At 38.9% G+C, this 19,973-nt stretch overlaps 1 protein-coding gene across 1 annotated transcript in view; it reads left to right on the plus strand.

Annotated features, from left to right (window-relative positions):
• Prkar2a (protein kinase cAMP-dependent type II regulatory subunit alpha) overlaps positions 1–14,970 on the plus strand; it is a 75,825-nt gene extending 60,855 nt beyond the window's left edge. Inside the window, exons 9-11 of the mRNA XM_076868006.2 lie at positions 9,307–9,372; positions 12,677–12,818; positions 13,379–14,970. Of these exons, the coding sequence (XP_076724121.1) occupies positions 9,307–9,372; positions 12,677–12,818; positions 13,379–13,512 (342 nt within the window). The 3' untranslated portion in view covers positions 13,513–14,970. The remainder of the gene's footprint in view (positions 1–9,306; positions 9,373–12,676; positions 12,819–13,378) is intronic.
• The last annotated feature ends 5,003 nt before the right edge of the window (positions 14,971–19,973 follow it).

Below are 19,973 nucleotides of genomic sequence, written 5' to 3' on the forward strand. Positions count from 1 at the left end.
GGGTTGTTCTTGTTTTTCTAGGGCTCTTGAGATGCATCATTAAGTTGTACATTTGGATTCTTTCTGATTTTCTTACATAGGCTCTTATAGCTATTATAATCCTTCCTCTTAGAACTTATCTTCATAGCATCCCAGAGGTACTGGTGTGTTGTATTGGTATTCTCATTTGATTCTAAGAACTTAAAATTTTCTCCTCTGATTTCTTCTGTTATTCATTCATCATTTAACAGTGTATTGTTCAGTCTCCATGTGTTTATATAGTTTCTATAGTCTTTTGTTTTTTATCTTTTGGTTCTGATTTCTAATCTTATTCCATTATTTTTTTTTTTTAAAGAGAGAGGTGAGAGAGAGAGACAGACAGAGAGAATTTTTAATATTTATTTTTTAGTTTTTGGCGGACACAACATCTTTGTTTGTATGTGGTGCTGAGGATTGAACCCGGGCCGCACGCATGCCAGGCGAGCGTGCTACCGCTTGAGCCACATCCCTAGCCCTCTTATTCCATTATGATCAGAAGAGATACAGGAATTAACTTGTATTTGCTGAGACTTGCTTTGGGTCCTAAAATATGGTCTGTTTTAAATAGAGAAGGTTCCATGAAAGCTGAGAAGAAAGTGAATTCAGCTTTTGTTGGACAAAATATTCTATAGATAGATGACTTTTTTCTTTCCTTTTTTTTTTTTTTTTTTGAGATAGGGTCTGCTGAGTTGCTTTAAGCTTGCTAAGTTGCTGAGGCTGGCTTTGAACTTGTGATCCTCCTTCCTCAGCTTTCTGAATCGCTGGGATTCCAGGCATTATCACCATGACTGGCTATAGATATCTCTTAAGCCCATTTGATTTATAAGATTTTTAAAGTCTAAATAGTTTCTACTGATAGTCTAATTAGTTTGTGTCTAGATAATCCGTCTGTTAGTGGGAGAGGTATGTTGAAATCACCCTGTATTATACCAGAGTCTTTTTGAGTCTTTATGTCAAGTAATTTTAGGTGCACTGACATTTGGGATATAAATATTTACTCTTATTTTATCTTCTCATTGGATTGTTCCCTTTACCAATATGAAGTGACCTTCTTTGTTTTCAGATTAATTTTGTTTCAAAGCCTGTTTCAGATATGAGAGTAGGTACTCCTGCTTCTTTGGGGGTTCCATTTTCATGGTATATCAATCTTCATACTTTTACTTTTAGTCTGTGGCTGTGTTTGCCTATAAGGTGAGTATCTTGCAATCAGAGGATAGTTGAGTTTTGCTTTTTAATCCATTCTCTCACCTATGTCTTTTAATTGGAGGGTTTAAACCATTTACCTGTAATCTCAGGGACTTGACGTTTGAGCTCAGTTAGTTTGTTTGTGAATCAAGGCACACTGTCTTGGCTTGTTTTGACTGTAGCTCAGTAGCAGGGTCTCTATCCTGTGAGCTCATAGTGTCCCAGTAGATTTCCTAGCACTTCACAGAAAAGAGGGAAGCAAACAACAACAGCAATAACACCAAATGACATACATAATTAAAATAAATACCAGGTGCCTACTATGACATCTACAATATTAATTACTACAGAAAGAGGAGTGGCAGTTCAGCAGTTGCCAACAGCAATATGGCTGAACTACATTTGTCATTAAAGTAAATATCAAATGTCAGCTGTGCCATCCATAGTACTAATGACCACAACAACATGAATGGTGGGGGCAGGAAATATATAGACCAATAGTTCTAAAAAATGTCAAGTACACTTCATTAATGTAAGGAAAGAACTGAATGAAGAAATAAAGAGAGAAGTGAGGTGGTTCAACAATAAGACAGGTTTATTCAGAATAAACCTAAACCCATCCATTTACAAGCCATGGTAAATATAAGGGAGTGATGGAGAGGGTAATTTTTGCGATGAGGTGGTTAGCCTATTGCTAGGGGGTTGTCAGGGCAGGGTTCTTGTGATGTCACCTTCTAGGTGTTTTTGAGGATTTCAGTCCCAGATAACAATTTTCTTTCTTTGCATGATGATGGAGTATTGCCTGTGGTTTCTTTGAATAATGATGGAGTATCATCTGGGTTTAAGGGGAGGCTAGGTCAGAGGGACCATGAGGTGACTGTTGTTCTTTGATGGAGGGTATATATAAATATTTTATTTATTTGTTAGTTGTAGTTGGACACAATACCTTTATTTTACTTATTCATTTTTATGTGGTGCTGAGGATCAAACCCAGGGCCTCACACATGCTAGGTGAGTGCTCTACCGCTGAGCTACAACCCCAGTCCTGGAGGGTATATTTCAAAATGGCATTGCCTATATCAAGTTATGCCTAACAATTAAGAATTTTAAAAAATGGGTAAAAGAAAGTTTAGAATAGTCAAATTGTGAGCAGAGAGAAATCAGAAGAGATATAGCAAATGCTGGCTATAAAAGAGGAGGAGAAAAAAAAAATAATAAAACAAAGAGAAATAGAACAAGATAAATTATCTCTTAGAAGGAAAAGAAAGAAAAAAAAAACCAATCAAACAAACAAACCCTAACCCTCAAAAGACAAAACAAAGAAAAATATCAAACATTTAAAAATGATAAAAATTTTTTTAAAAAGTATGTATATCTACAAACCAATCATTGCAGCAAGAACTCTGGCGGAGGGAGGGAAAAAATTCTTAATAAAAAATTAAAAATGGGGCTCGGGTTGTGGCTCAGTGGTAGAGCACTCGCCTAGCATGTGTGAGGCACTGGGTTCAATCCTCAGCAACACATAAAAAAATAAATAAAAAATAAATAAAGGTATTGTGCCCATCTACAACTAAAAAAGAAATTATTTTTTTAAATTTTTTTAAAAATATATATATATTTTGGTAGTTGTAGATGAGACAGCATGTCTTTATTTTATTTGTTTATTTTATGTGGTGCTAAGGATCAAACCCAGTGCCTTACACGTACCTGGCAGGTGCTCTGCCTCTGAGCTACAGCCCCAGTTCCTAAAAATACTCTTAAAGAATTATCTTGGCTGGCACTGTGTCACATGCCTGTAATCCCAACAACTCCTGAGACTGAGGTAGGAGAATCTCAAGTCAAACCCAGCCTCAGCAACTTAGCAAGGCCCTAAGCAACTCAGCAAGACCCTATCTCAAATAAAATGTAAAACAGGGCTGGGGACGTGGCTCAGTGGTTAAGCGCCCTGGATTCAATCCCTGGTACCAAAAAGAAGAAGAAGAAAAAGAATTATCTCTGTTGGGGTGGGCAAAACTATTAATAAAGATGGATGTTCAGGGCTGGGGTTGTGGCTCAGTGATAGAACGCTTGCCTAGCATGTGTGAGGCACTGGGTTTGATTCTCAGCACCACATATAAATAAAATAAAGTCCATTGACAACTAAACAAATATTTAAAAAAAAAAAAGATGGATGTTTACTCCCTATGCCAGACATCAGCTTTCCATTTCTTCTTCTTCTTTTTTTTTTTTTTAAGAGAATTTTAATATTTATTTTCTAGTTTTCGGCAGACACAACATCTTTGTTTGTGGGTGGTGCTGAGGATTGAACCCGGGGCGCACCATGCCAGGCGAGCGCGCTACCACTTGAGCCACATCCCCAGCCCCTCCATTTCTTCTTGGGCTGTGTACCCTTTAGAGCAAGGGTAGAAAGTTGTTGAACCTTCCTCTTTCTGTATTGCTCACTGAGCTGTCAAGTGACTTGGCCTGGAACTGTAGCTGGTTGAAATATCTCTTAGCTTCCCTTCTCACCACTATAGGGAAGGATAGAAAGGGAAGTAGTGTCAATTGAGTTTTGCCTTGACAGACTAGATTGATGTACTTCCAGGGTGGGGCTGCTACTGAGTTTAAATGAGAGGTTCTGGCTCCTGGGGTTTAGCTCTAATCAGGCTTCCTTGGTATCTGTCTTGAAGATATTAGATTAACTCATCCCTAGGGCGGGTTAAATGCCAATCTCTACTGAACCTCTGGATTTCAGTAGTATGGGGGAGCTAACTCTCTATAGGTCTTGCACATTCCTCTGCCCACAAGTGAGGCTTTCCTAGACTCAGTCCCTGAATGGGAATCCTTGAGTGTAGTCACACCCACCTGTTCAGTTTTCCACCTCTCTTCACTCTTCAGCTGTCATGTGAACAAATCACCAGTCTCAAAGGGAAGGTGAGCTGTATGCCACTCTATATCTCTGACTTGATTCCTCCTGGGTTCATCATGTCTGTACCTTTTTTTTTTTTTTTTTCCTGTGCCATACCTTTATTTTGTTTATTTATTTTTATGTGGTGCTGATGATGGAACCCAGGGCCTCACAAGTGCTAGGCGAGTGCTCTACCACTGAGCCACAACCCCAGCCCATGTCTGTGCCTTTTTAAAACATGTTCTGCTAGGTACATCCTTGGCTACCCTGTTGGCAGTTTCCAGGACAATATGGAAATATTTGCTATGATCTCCCGGGCTCAAGCAACAACAAACTGCAGCATGGCTCCTCAAGATGGCTCCTGCCTCACCAGTTGAGAAACAGAACTTTCAAATACCTTAGTGTGCAGCCTCTGGTTCATCTAAAACAACTTTTCTGTTCTACTGGTTTTTTCCTTGCCAAATTTATGTTTCTCTGTTATTCTTCCACTCTAGTGAACTAGTGCTGCTGCCACTACCACCACCAACTTAGCTACAGTGTATTCTTTCTTGTCCTTTGTTCAAGGTACCCAAATTTCTGAGTCTCTAAGAGTCTCTGACAATCCAGTATTGAATTTCAATGAGTTCCCTCTTTTACCCACTTTGCTGAGAAGCAGTACTCTTAACTGCGTGAATTCTGAGCCATGGAGTAACTGGAAATGCAGCCTTCCTCTCTTTCAGTCTTTTTGAAGAACCAACCTTATGGTTTTTGGTCTGTTTTTTTTTTTTTTTTTTTTTTTTTTGAGACAGTCTCACTATACTACCTAGGCTTGTCTCAAACTCCTGGACTCAAGTGATCCTTCTGTTCCAGCCTCTTAAGTAGCTGGGATTATAAGGGTGCACCACCCTATTTGGCTTGGATGTTTCTTTTTTATTTCATTAAATTGTTGTTTTTTGGGATTGGGATTGTGGCTCCGTGGTAGAATGCTCACCTGGCACACTTGAGGCACTGGGTTCAAACCTCAGCACCACATTATGTCCACCTATAGCTAAAAAAAAATTATTGTTTCTTTCCTTGTATTTTCTTTTTGTTACATTTTTTCTGTTCTCTTGAGTTGACTGCTTAGCTCTTTTCAGCCATCTTATTTTCCTTTATGGGCATTTTAAAGATAGAAATTTTGCTATATCCCTCAAGTTTTGGAATGTAATATTTTCAATCTTATCTATAAATATTGATCTTCAGGCTGGGCATGGTCCTGCACACCTGTAATCCCAGTGACTTGGGAGGCTAAGGCAGGAGGATAGAAAGTTTAAAGCCAGACTCAGCAACTTAGTGAGGCCCTAAGCAACTTAGTGAGACTCTGAAAATTAAAAATAAAAAGGGCTAGGGATATAGCTTAGTAGTTAAGTACTCCTATGTTCAATCCCTGGTAGAAAAAAAAAAAAAAAAAGAACAAAACAAACAAAAACCACATTAATCTTCAGCATTTGGAAATTTTTCTTAAGTTCCTTTGAACATCTGTGCTCTTACTACTGTGACTGCAGTACCAATCTGCCAATAACTTCTTTCTGAACCCCAACTGTTTTGTATTTATGAGTTGTAATGATAGTGGGTGCCTTGCTTAGCACAAATGTCCAGCTAGGGCCTGGATACAGCAGGAAAAACAAAACCTAACTGCCAGTTGCAAGGGAAGGTGGGATCCTAATGTGCAATTCATCCTGTCTCTGGATGTTCTCCAGACCATATTTGTGCTGTCAGGTAAGTCCCTGGCCAGGTATCCCCTTGAGAGTTTGTCCTGTTAAGTCTTTTTCAACTTCATCAGCATCTGTTCCTTATAATGGTTGCACAATTTGCACAGTTTAATTAATTGATGAAATATTTTGCTTATTAGAATAATGTGGATAGAATCTCATTTATATTGAACAAAAAGCATGTGTCACGTTATCAATGTTAAAGTTCCATTTTCTGCCAGGCACAGTGGTACATGCCTGTAATATCAGTGGCTCAGGTGGCTAAGACAGGAGAATCCTAAGTTCGAGACCAGCCTCAGCAACTTAGCAGGGCCCTAAGCATCTTAGTGTCTCAACAATCAAAAAGGGCTGGGGATGTAGCTCAGTGGTAAAAAGTTCCTGGGTTAAATCCCCAGTACAAAAAAAAAAAAAAAAAAATTTTTTTTTCCCTTAAACCAAAAGGTTGTATTCTGAACATTAGGTTTTAATCATTATTTAAAAAAAACAAAACAACAAAAAAAAAATAGACACAAATCTTTATTTTATTTATTTATTTTTATGTGGTGCTGAGGATTGAACCAGTGCCTCGTGCGACAGGTTTTAATCATTCTTATGGTAGGATATAGGTCTCATATATCATCATTTGTAAAAGGGTATTTATTTAATAAATCCTAGTGAATTTCAGAATGTATGTAATAACCTGGTCAGTCCCTGGCATATAGTAGACATTCAGAAACTGTTTTTGGAAGTACCTGGAGCATGGTCACAAAGAAGTAAAATACAGTGTACTTTGATTTTTTTTTAACTTCTTTTTTTTATATTTATTTTTTAGTTTTGGTGGCCACAATATCTTTATTTTGTTTTTATGTGGTGCTGAGAATCAAACCCAATGCCTCATGCATGCTGAGCGTTCTACCACTTGAGCCACATCCTCAGCCCCATTTTTTAAACTTCTGAATGTAGAAAGGTAGCATTGAATGTTCTTCCTATGAGATTTGTATTCAGAGCCTATTAATATAATCAAAAATTTGAAAAGCAGTATATTCTTACAATGAGTTCTTGTTTTTTTCTACTAGAGAGTCATCCTATTTTGCTCTGTCTACCCTGCAGAGTCCTACAAAGTCTATAAACAGCCAGCTCATGTGGAATGTCTATCACACTGTAGCAAGGCAGGCAGGAAATGTGTGTGCTGGCCTATCTCTCTCCTATCCTAACAAGGCAGTTTCACAAGACTGGAAATATAAAACAGTGCATTTCCTGGATGCCACAAAGATAGATTATTTTTGTCCAATTGTGTGATCATACATCATTTTATTTTAAATTTTATTTTCTTGCATTGTTTGTGAGCTATCCTAATCCTTTTTAATGAGGTATTAGCAAATCAATAAAGTTAAAGGGATTGGAGTCTGCCCTTCCTGTGGTTCACAGGAAGGTCCACTATTTTCTACTGAGGCCAGTTTGTTCCTCACATGTTCTAGGTAACATTCTTTCCCATGCCTCTCAAACCTAAATCCACTGGCTATTCTCCCTACCTCCTAGGCTTAAGAGCTTCTGAAGAAACTAGGCCACAAAAAAGGGGTGGTGGGGCTGGGGTTGTGGCTCAGTGATAGAATGCTTGCCTAGCATATGTGTTTGTCCTGGGTTTGATCCCCAGGACCACATTAAAAAAACGAAACAAAAATGAGGTGGTAATTGTATTCACTTTATCAGACTTCTTTGGCTGTGGAATGTTAAAATACATGTAAAATACTCACCAGAGTGCCTGCTGGGAATTCACAACAACATTAACAGATTCTTTTCTATATGGGGTCCCCGATACCTCCTCCTATCCTATATGTATCACTGAATCTCTCCTGAGCACATACATACTCTTCTTCTCACTTTGTTTCTCCTACAGCTACTAGCCTATCTAATTCCTTTTATAGCCAGGCATTTTGAAGGTGTTTTCTAATAATGTGGATTAGAAGAAGCCAGAAAAAAAAAAAAAAAAAAGATTACATAATTCTGACTATGATGTTAAGGAACAGCCATAACTAAATTACAAGGACAGAAATTAGATGTTGGTAGTGATTTGACTAAGAACTTCAGAAGCCTTTTGGAGAATGGAAGTATTTTCTGTTTTGATCTAGAGTGGTTACACGGGTTTACATACATGTAAAATTTCATAAAGGTATAGCTTTGAAATTTGAGCACTTTAAATTATGGATGATATACATAAGAAGGGCACCATCCTTCACCATCTGTCACTTTTGCATATCTTCCTACCACTCACTACTTTCCTCTTACTTACCAGTATGTTTCCACACATTTGAATCTTTTCTTACTCTTGATTTCCCAGCAGTACTGAACACTGATGAAACTTTCTTCTTACATCTAGAAGCTCTTGCTTTATGAAAATATTCTTAAACCTAGATGTATCCTTCCCTCTTGGTGACCCTGCCTCTGGCTCCTTGATTTTCCTTGTGGCTCCCCATATTTTGTCAGCTCCCATCCTGTAGTTCTTTGTGTAATGTTAGAATTCCTGGTGATTTGGCTACCTAATATAGCCCCACAGAAAGCCTTTTAAGAAGCTGTGTTTTTTGCTTACATGGGACAGTGATATGAATGTGTCCTGGGATTAGATTAACTCGGGAACTTCAATATCAGCTACATGTGGTGCCCATTTGGTTAGTAAAAGGGTCAAAAGCTGAATTGTGCCTGAAAGCCTCTTCTTCCATGTCTGCTTGCTTAAGTCTCACCTCCTTCTAGCTGTTGCTCAGATCTTACCTTCTCGAATAAAACTGGTGTACAGTAGCCAGCCCCTCCTCCACACACAGTCCCTGTCCTCTTTTCCTATAATACTTACCACCTTCTAACACAACAGGACTGTGATGTTGGTTGTTTATAATTTGTTTATCCTACCAGATTGTACCTGTCACAAGTATAGGGATATTTGTTGTATCCACTGATATCTTACATGCTAAGAAAAGTGCCTGGTACATAGTAATTTATTAAATTATTTGTTGAGTTGTCTGAACGACCAGGTGGTTTAAAATCAAAGCAAGCAAAATAAAAGCCTGAGGCTTATGAAGTGGCATCAAAGTATCTTCTTCACCAAGGCAGTGCCTTTCAGATCCATGCTATCTTTTTGTTTGATGATCAGGATTGTCCCTGGACCCCCTACTCAGGTGTAGCCAGGACACTAATTTGACATTAATTTGCAGCATTCTTAGTCACTGGCCCCATCTTAGGTTTCAGTAGCAGACCAACATGAGCGATCAGCAGCAATGCTGTGTGCACTGGGCATATTCATGGAGACAAATGTGAGTATTTGAGAGGTGTCAGTCATAGTTGGGTTAATGTTCCTGCTCCCCAGCGTCTTCTTATTTTGTTCTAAATTTGTTAGCCAATGATTTATTTGTAGAGTTGGAAATAAGTATAGATAAGAGATCAGGCAATTAGAAAACAGTCTATTTCTGGTTTTCTTCAGTACTCTCTATGACTCTGACCTGACCTCCTCTCTTTCAGGGTGAAAAGGCTGATAGCTTTTACATCATAGAATCTGGTGAAGTGAGCATCTTGATTAGAAGCAAGGTGAGTTTCTGGGAGATGCTACAAAGAGCCAGGTGCCTGGTGTATACACAGAAGTAACTGTTTGCTTTAAATAATGTGAAATGTGGTCAAGCCATCATTGTTACTGCCAGAGACACATGGTTAAGCCCATCTATTGATATGGATTTGGTATATTTCCTCTTACTCTACTGCCTTTACATTTGTCATGTAGTAAATGTTATGAGGAATATTACCCTCCAAATAAATAAGAAAAAGATAAAAACCCTAAAAGAAAATGGGGAAATTACATTAAAAAAAAAAACAAAAAACCATACATATGAACTGGGCATGGTGGCACATGCCTGTAATCCCAGTGGCTCAGAAAGCTGAGACAGGAGGATTGCGAGTTCAATGTCAGCCTCAGCAATGGCAAGGTGCTAAGCAACTTAGTACTTTAAAATACAAAATAGGGCTGTGATGTGGCTCAGTGATCGAGTGCCCCTGAGTTCATTCCCCAGTACCCCCCCTCCAAAAAAAAAAAAAGTTCATCACAGCTTAAAATGAATGAAGTGAATTAAAAAACAAAAGTATATATGGAGCTGTGTGCAGTGGTACATGCCTATAATCCCAGAGGCTCAAGAGACTTAAGACAGGAGAATCACTATTTCAAAGCCATCCTCTGCAACTTAGCAAGGCCCTAATCAACTCAGTGAGACCCTTTCTCTAAATCCTGGGTTCAGTCCCCAATACCCACCCCAAATGTACATATAGGGGGTGAATATGAAGAAATCTTCCTACTGTTAGGGGGACATCTCCAGGAGAACTAGAAAACTGATGACCTGTAAGTGGAAGGAGTGAGCCTTACTGATCAATCTATCATTACCAGATTGCCACCTTCTTCTTCTTCCTCTTTTAAATAGTTGTAAATTGACAGAATCCTTTTATTATTTTATTTGTTTATTTTTATGTGGTGCTAACGATTGAACCCAGTGCCTCACATGTGCAAGTGCTCTGCTACTGAGCTACAGCCCCAGCCCTCTTTTTTATTTTCTTGGGAAGCATAGAATTAGTTAAAGTAGTGAGTTATCTCTAATACTAAATCAACCTATTATGAAACCTGTTGCAAAACATTTAGTAAAGTCTAATAAGTATGGAGAAAGAAAACTATGATTATTATAAGATAAGATAATCACATCTATAAGATAGCATGATTCCTAATTTAAAATAGATCTGTAGTTTCACATCAAACAGTAGTTTAAAACTTTTGGGGTTTTTTATCTTATAGTTTTTGGACTTCTGATATATTTGTGTACTTCTCAAATGTTCATTAGAACTTTCTGTTAAGCATATTGTGAGTGAGACCAACAGCAGCATGGCAAGGGGAGTTGGAAGGCTTGTCAAAAATTCAGTCTTAGCTGGGCACGGTAGCGCACAGCTGTTATCCCAGTGGCTCAGGAGACTAAGGCAGGAGGATCTCGGGTTCAGAGCCAGCCTCAGCAAAAGCGAAGTACTAAGCAACTCATTGAGACCCTGTCTCTAAATAAATATAGACTAGGGCTGGGGATGTGGCTCAGTGGTTAAATGCCCCTGAGCTTAATCCCTAGTAGCCCCTGCTCGAAAAAAAGAAAAATGCAGTCTTGAGCTGGGTGAGGTGGTGCATGCCTATAATCTGAGTGACTCAGAGACTGAGGCAGGAGGATCATGAGTTTCAAAGCCATCTTCAGCAATTTAGAGAGGCCCCAAGTAACTTAGTGAGATTGTCTCAAAATAAAATACAAGAAGGGCTGAGGATATGGCTAAGTGGTTAAGCACCCCTGGGTTCAACCCCTGGTTCCAAAAGAAAGAAAGAAAAGAACAGTTCAATACAGGCACAGAATCAAAGAAAAGTAGTTCAGGATTGGACTTCTTATCTAAGATAAGATTTTACATTTATTGTAGTAAGCCATTGTTGTAAATTGTGGCCGCCATTAGAAGATGGCGCCGGCTTCCACTGTGGCCTGTGATAAATCAAATTCCTTTGTGGAGAGTTGGCACGCTATCTCTTGCCACCCTATAAGAAAGACCCACGCGGCGGCTTAAGATTGGTACGTGGGAGGCTTTATTAGGCTGTGCTTGGGCCCTCAGAAGAGAAGAGGAAGAAGAAAGAAAGTGAGTCACTATAAGATACTTAAATCAAGGCCTGAATAAACTGCTGAAAGAAGATTCCTGAGTTGCGTCTTCCTTGCGGGCAAGGGGTCGCGACAATTTATTTATAAATAGAGAGAGATCTTCCATAGAAAATATAATTTTCCAATAGTGTATACCTTACTGTTGATATTTAGCTATTACCTGAAATTTGTTAGGTCTCACTCACAATATGCTTAACAGAAAGTTCTAATGAACATTTGAGAAGTATACAAATATATCAGGAGACCAAAAACTATAAGAAAAAAAAAAAAAAAACCAGAAGTTAAAACCCCCAGGTAAAAGCTAACTCTTTTTTTTTTAAGTAGTTGGATAACATGCCTTTTCTTTTTTAGTTGTAGATGGATACAATACCTTTATTTATTTATTTTTATGTGGTGCTGAGAATAGAACCCAGGGCCTCATACATGGTAGGCAAGCACTCTGCTATAGCCACAACCCCAGCCCCAACAATATGCCTTTATTTTATTTGTTTATTTTTTAATGTGGTGCTAAGGATCAAACCCAGTGCCTCAAATGTGCTAGGCAAGTGCTGTGCCACTGAGCTACAGTCCCAGCCAACTTTTTTTTTTTTTTTTTTGTACCAAGGGTTGAACCCAGGGGGGCTTAACCACTAAGCTACATCCTTAGAGACAGGGCCTCACTGAGTTGCTAAGGCTGGGTTTGAACTCATGATCCTCTTGCCTCAGCCTCCTGAACCACTGGGATTACACATGTGTGCCACCATACCCAGCCAAATCCAAAAAGCCAACTCTTTTTTTTTTTTTTTTTTTTGAGGGCAGGGTACCAGGGATTGAACTCAAGGGCACTCAACCACTCATCCCCAGCCTTTTTTTGTATTTTATTTAGAGACAGGGTCCCACTGAGTTGCTTAGTGCTTCTCCATTGCTGTGGCTGGCTTTGAACTTGTGATCCTCCTGATTCAGCCTCCCCAGCCACTGGGATTACAGGTGTATGCCACCGCACCTGGCTCAAAATGCCAACTCTTGATTAAGCCAGAGCACTGAAAATAATCTATGGAGTTTATATGGTACAGTTAGAGTTTCTGCAAAGTAATTTCCTTAGTGTTGAGTGTGCTGAGAAGAGAATGTGAGTGTGTGCAATTGGACCTCTCCAGCTGTGATCCTAGAGTCAGACCAGGTGATGTTCTCTACCTGTCTAGACTAAAACAAACAAGGATGGTGGGAACCAAGAGGTTGAGATTGCCCGCTGCCATAAGGGACAGTACTTTGGAGAGCTTGCACTGGTTACCAACAAACCCAGAGCTGCTTCGGCTTATGCAGTTGGAGATGTCAAATGCTTAGGTAAGAAAAATTCTTTATGCATTAATACTTTTTTTTTTCCTAATGTCAGTATATTACTATTTTCCCATCAGCAATCCTTGACTTATTCTGCCAGCTCTCACTCACATCTAGGCCTGGACAATTTGTAGTTTGTATGACCAACCAGAGATGGACAAATGTATTCTTTCAGCATGCTTTTTTTGTGGGGAAGGGGGAGTGCTGGGCATTAAATCCAATGCCTTGCACATGCACATACTGAGCACATGCTTCATTACTGAGCTACACCCCAACACCTTAGAAAATATTTCTGAGCACTGAGCACTGTGAGTAAGAAAGGCATTCAGGCCCTCCAAACATGTGAAAAGAGGCACATGTCCAGGGCTTTTGGGGAACAGGATAGGCAGATGACACTGGACTCTGCAAGTTTTAAACTTAAATGACAGTCCTGCTACATTCATATAGAAACATCACTTTATCCACATACCCAGTATCCCAAAGTCTAATGTTCTGCTTAAGGAAAATGACTTAAATTATTAGTGAAGAGAATTCATTCTCTCCCTCACCTCTTTTTAACAATGCAGTTATGGATGTTCAAGCATTTGAGAGGCTTCTGGGGCCCTGCATGGATATCATGAAGAGGAACATCTCACACTACGAGGAACAGCTGGTGAAGATGTTTGGCTCTAGCATGGATCTGATTGACCCTGGGCAGTAAATGTGCCACATCCCAGAGCCTTCTCAGTGTGACACCAAAAACTTTCGGTCAGCCACAGAACATACACAGAAGACAGACACGACAAAACTGTTCCTGCTGTTGCCACCGCTGCTGCCATTGCTGTGGTTATGGGCATATAGAAAACTTGAAAGTCAGCACTAAAGGATGGGGAGAGGTTTGACCCACACCTCCACTTTGCTTCTGAAAGCCCATTATTAGACGACTTATAATGATTACTTCAACCCAGTTTTCACATCTTTGGTTCAGAATGGCATCTCTCCAACAATTTAAGTGCCTGATACAAAGTCCAAAGTGTAAACATCCTCCTTTCCTTTCTTGCTGCTACTGTTGCTTTTGGAATTACCCATAAGGTCTGCAGAAACCTGTTGTATAACTGTAGACATCCTCCTTCAATCTTTCTCAAGGAAGATTACAGCCTCAATTTCCTTGTTTGTCTTTTGAGAAAGTCCACAGTGTGTTCACAGTTGCTGCCTTTAGTTTTACGGTAGAAAATGGCAGCAGATGTAATAGAGGTCTGTGGTCCAGTGGCATTGTATTGTCTTCTGACAGCTGCACACATTACAGCTGTCTCCAAGCCCACAGTGATGCTTAGGGAAAGACCCTGTCTAGGGCCCAGAAGGTGAGTACTCTAGAACAGACTGAAATCAGTGAGACCCATGTTAGAACAGAAACTTTGGATTCATCACTTTTTACCAGTAGTAGAGAGCCAGGAAAGGTTTTTTTAGGTTAAGGGTTCTAGTTTTTTATTTTATAGTTGGTTTTTGTTTTTGTTTTGTTTAATCTCTATGCAGTTTGCATGAGTGAATTGCTATCCATTTAAAAGGAGCCCAGGGGTAGCCAAGTTAGCTCAAATGGTTAGAGCATGGTGCTGATATAAGAAGCCAGGATCTGGAGGTGCCATTGCTTTTTATGACCTAAAAACTTTCCTGAGCAACTCCTGCCATTTCTTGTTTCCAGTTACTTCTACTGGCTCATGACAATATCCTGACAAGAGTTTATTACCCAGAGAGCTCTTTTGTTCTACTCCAGAGTTGTTGCATAGCTTGACTATTGAAACATCAATTTTTAAACTTTATAGAAGCAGCAGCTAATTTTTTAATTAAAGAAGATTATTTCTCTATTTAGGAAATTCCCCTTAGAGATGTTTAGCTTGTATTTAAAACTTTTAAATCAAGAGGCCATTTCCAATATATGTATAAGGCCTTTTTAAAATGTGTATAACTCAGTAAATCCCTAGGAGATTATTTGTTGGCATTTGAATCATTCATGTTGTGGGTAATGATGGAATCACCCAATCACCTTTCATTGTCCACATAAACTAGACTCTGCTTTTTCCATAGATACTGTGGCCAAGAGATTTCCAGAATGAGTAACCTACCAAAACCTTGGTAATCCCTCCTTTTTTCTTGTGTTTCATGAAGTGAAAGCAGAAAAACTCTTGAACACTGAGCTAATGCTCCCTCCCCACCCTCTGTGCCACCCTTAAATAGGGCTGGCTGTGGTTCCTGTGCCAGAGTTAACTCCTGAAGGTTCTCACACATTCCAGTCTAGTGTTTCCTTTGACACCTCTGATTCACTGACGGTTGCTGTTTTACAGAGTTACAGAATTCATCAGGTCTAACTCCTTCTGCTCCAACTACTGTCTAACGTATGGATCATCAGTCCAGACCCTCACTGCATATAAGGCCCCTGTGGCAAGGGATGAGGGTGTTGCTGAGGAAGAGACAGAGGCTAACATGAGCGAAAAAGGACATAGCCATTACCACAGTGCCAGGGACAGTATTCCAAATCTCTGCAGCTTGGAGAATCAAATGTAGCAGACCAAGTTTGACTCAGGACTGAGGTATCCCCATTGTGCTAAGCAAGACCTACACTGATAGCTGAGCCTCATGGGGAGAATCCTGTTAGAGCTTCCAAGGGTTAGAGAGCTTCACATCCTCTTTTCTGGCTTTGCTCTGTTGATTTTGAATGGTAAGAAGGTTCCTGAGAGCCTTGAGGTCCAGCTGGCAGTATTGTCCTTCCTTTTTACCACCAGCTTATCTCACTCACTGTCTTCTCTTGGTTTAATTCTCTGAAGGAAGGGTTCATGTGCTTTTTTCCTCTTAGTCCATAGTCTTCATATATAATTGTGTTACATATAATTGCTATAGATTCTCAGAAATCAGGGTAGAATTTTTTTTTGAGCAGTTTAATGAGTAAATTCAGCAGCAAAGTGGCAAAAAAAAATAGTTCTCCAATCATAAGAGATTATTTTCATCCTCTTTGTGCCCATATTCTCTGCTCACAATGGTAAAGTGGTCAGTTAAGAAATGCCACTGGCACCCAGCAGCACCCTGGGCACACAGCATTTCATGTCGTGTCACAGTATACAGTCTTCTCTCGTTTAGAAAAAGTAAAAGAATTTGGCACAGAGAAAAAGGAAAAGGACCCATGAATGTCATCTTTTATCCTTTGTTTTCATTTGGCTGATGGTAGAAATTTTGTTATTGACAAGCACTTGTAAACCAGTCTTGCCAAGGTATGAGTTGTTTTGATTTTTCACTACAATTACCTCTTGTTGCTCCTGTCTTGACTGCTGACGTTCCTCAGTGATTTTAATGTCTATTTTATGGGAAGCGGCCTTCCTTCCTATGGGTTTCCTTTTACACACTGTAGGGCTATCTTTATACTTAAAAAAAAAAAAAAAAAAATGGTGAAACTGTCACTAACCTCATGGGGGATTTGCAGAAAACCACTCAGCCCACCTTGAACAAAGGTTAGATTCCTCATTGTTTTTTAACTCACTGTAATAAAAGAAATCTAATTCAGCATTATAGTGCTACCTCAAAGGTAAAAATGTTTTAAGGTCATTGGTCCTAAGTTCTATACATGGTGTTTGAAGTGTCTTTAAATTGGAATTACTTTTTAAATCATTGGGGTGAATCTCATTTTAGCCTGTTTTACACTTGTATTTTAATCTTTGAAGAATAAGTGATTAGAAAGCAGTCAATCCTTGCTCTGAGATATTGAACATATAACTAAAAATTCATTCAGAATTTAATCATTGTTTGCCATAAACAAGGTTGGGTTTTTTAAAAGAAAACTCTAGTGCTCAGAATTTCACTCTTGGTTAATAAAGGCTGACAAATCATGTCTGGTTTTCTGGTGCAGTCTTGTGTCATGTGTTTGTACTCTCTCTCTTTTTTTTAGAATTTTTAATATTTATTTCTTAGTTTTCAGCAGACACAACATCTTTGTTTGTATGTGGTGCTGAGGATCGAACCCAGGCCGCATGCATGCCAGGTGAGAGCGCTACTGCTTGAGCCACATCCCCAGCCCCTGTACTCTCTTTTTTTGGGCTCCATGGATCACAGAGTTCATCAGGAAGATACACTGTTGAAACTGGTGTATGAGCCCTTGAAAATTAGGGAGGAAACCTGGGTATATGTACTATTCAGAGTTCTCCAGAGAAACAATCAATAGGGTGTGTGTGTGGTGTTTGTAGAGAGATTTATTATAAGGAATTGGCTCACATAATTGTAGAGGCAGGAAAATCCCAAGATCTGCAGGATGAGTCAGCAGTGTGGAGACCCAGGACAGCATATGGTTTAGTTCTAATCTGAATCCAGAGGCCCAAGAACCAGGCAATGATGTATCTCTTGTCTGAAGGTCAGCAGGCTCAAGCCCCAGGAACTGCTCATGTTTTAGTTTGAGACTGAGGGCAGGACAGAAATCAATGTGCCAGTTCAAAGGCAGAGAGAAAAAATTTTTTTTTTTTTTTTTTTTTTTTTTTACTAGGGATGGAACCCTGGGGCACTCAACTACTTAGCCACATCTGTAGCCCTTTTTTTTTTTTTTGTATTTTATTTAGAGACAGGGTCTTGCTGAGTTGCTCAAAGTCTCCTGAATTGCTGAGGCTGACTTTGAACTTGAAATCCTCCTGCTTCAGCATCCCAAACTGCTGGGATTACAGGTATGCACCATCTCACCCAGCAAAAGTCAGCTTTTTTGTTCTGTTTAGGCATTCAAATGATTTTATGAGACCCACCCACCTACATTAGGGAGGTCCACCAAGTTAAATGTTAATCTTGGCTGGGTATGGTATCAGCTTGTCATTCCAGCTATTCCAGATGCTAAGGCAGATGGATTGCAAATTAAAGGTCAGCCTGAGCAACTTTAGTAAGATCCTGCCTCAATAAAAGGGCTGTCTCAATAATGCACCAGTAAAGATGGGGTTGGCACATGCCCGTAATCCCAGAAGCTCAGGAGGCTGAGGCAGGAGGATCGAGAGTTCAAAGCCAGCCTCAGCAACTTATTGAGGCTCTAAGCAACTCAGGGAGTCCCTTTCTCTAAATAAAATACAAAAAAAAAAAAAAAAAAAAAAAAGGCGGGGGGGTTGGGGATGTGACTCAGTGGTTAAATGCCCCTGAGTTCAATCCCCAGTACCAAAAAAAATTAAAAATATGTATATATTTAAAAAGTAAATAAAAGCCTGGGGATGTACCTGGGGATGACTAAGCACCCCTGGTTCACACACACACAAAAAAATTCCACAGCAATGTCACAATCATATCTACAGTCTCTGTCTTAAAGAAGGAACATTACATGAGGACTTTACTTTCTGTGTTAGTATAACAGGAAGCTAGAAATTTGTCCTTTCAGGGTTACACAAACATGTTCTCAATGATCTTAGTCACTTAATTTTATAATGAAAAAAATTAAAATAGTATCACTTGTAATGTGGAAAGAAACTGGGGTAATTTCACAAGGCATCATCCTGTACCCACATTCTCTGAAGAAAAATGCCCCATCACGGATGATGGCCAGTGATACATACTGTTACTTGACTGGGGACATGCAGAGTGTTAACTAGGAACATAATAACAGTTGTGAATTAAGATGAGTATTAACATGTTCTAAATTGGAATATCAGAAATTAGATCTGACTTGGCTAATTTGTTCATTGACCAAACCCTGATGACCAGCTATGGACATTCCTGACACTTTATACCCAAGGAATTAACTAGTTAATGGTACTGATGTCTACTAGGGAATTCTTGGACCTTCCCTTCGCTGATTGATTTTATCCTCTGAAGTTTCTAGACTGCTGCAGATAGCAGCTGTGGTCTCCCATTTTAAGGATGATTAAGCTCCCAGTGACTGTTGCTTTTTGTCATGCAGCTCTTCTTTCTGTAGGCTGCCTTTGCCTGTTCATAAAATGAGTGGTGTAGACACAAAAGCATGCAGTTCTACCTTGCATCATTTGATTCTAGTTATAAAAGTATCTGGAGGAGGGTTGGGGTTGTGGCTCAGTTGTAGAGCACTTGCCTAGCACACGCAAGGTGCTAAGTTCAATCCTCAACATCACATAAATAAATAAAGATATTAAAAATTATTTTAAAAAGTATCTGGAGTAGCTGTGAAAGGAGAAAGACTAGACTTATTATCTGAAGGACTTCCCCTTCCCAAGTAAGAACTCCTCAGAAATTGTCATCTTCGTGCTGGAGTTGTGGCTCAGTGGTAGAGCACTTGCCTAGCATATGTGGAGGCCCTGGGTTTGATTCTCAGCACCACATATAAATAAATGAATAAAATAAAGGTCCATCAACATCTAAAAAGATATTTAAAAAAAATAAATTGTCATCTTCATGTTAGTCATTTGAAACATGAGAAACATTAGTTAGAGGTGGCTTTCTGGGATAGGTTTACTTTCTGTGATAACAGCTGCCAAGAATTGAATTTTTCTGTGAAATATTTTTTTACAGAGTATATTCTCCATTTAATAAATTTAGTCTTATTTAAGTAATACAATTAAATTATATTAATTTGAACTTTTCTATTTTGAAATTTGATAATTCAAATTTAGAATTCTTAGAATATTTTGGCTGAATATCATCATTAAACTATATCTTTAAAATAGATCACCTGGAGAGTTCAGGTGATCTATATAAGAATACAAAATAATGAAGCTAATTAAGATAAAAAAAATTGCTTTGAAGTACTTAAAAAGTATAGCATTCTATACAGAAAGTACTCAACAGTCATTAAACACTAAATGAACATAAGATGCCTCAAGTTCTTCCCAATCACTTTTCTATATTAATTAGTTTAAAATACCATTTGGCAAATTGATCAGTTTGGTTCAAGCAAATTATTTGTATATATACACGTTTTGTCTTTCCTAATAGAGTTCCCTGAAGACATTCTTGTCTTGTTCATCTCTGCATCCCTAACAAACATAATAATGTTGTATGTCAAGTATTATAGTTGACCAATATTTACACAAATTAATAAACTGCATTTAAGTACTTGAAACTCACTTGACAGTCTTATAACTCAACTGTTTTTCTTTAGTAATTTGTTCTGCTCTTCCTCATTAGTCCACATTAGTTGATGTTTTTATTATACATCTAAAGAGTACACTTTACCCATTTATTACCTTTAATGAATTTATTTATAGC

Source organism: Callospermophilus lateralis, chromosome 10 (assembly GCF_048772815.1).
Source record: "Callospermophilus lateralis isolate mCalLat2 chromosome 10, mCalLat2.hap1, whole genome shotgun sequence".
Lineage (NCBI taxonomy): Eukaryota > Metazoa > Chordata > Mammalia > Rodentia > Sciuridae > Callospermophilus > Callospermophilus lateralis.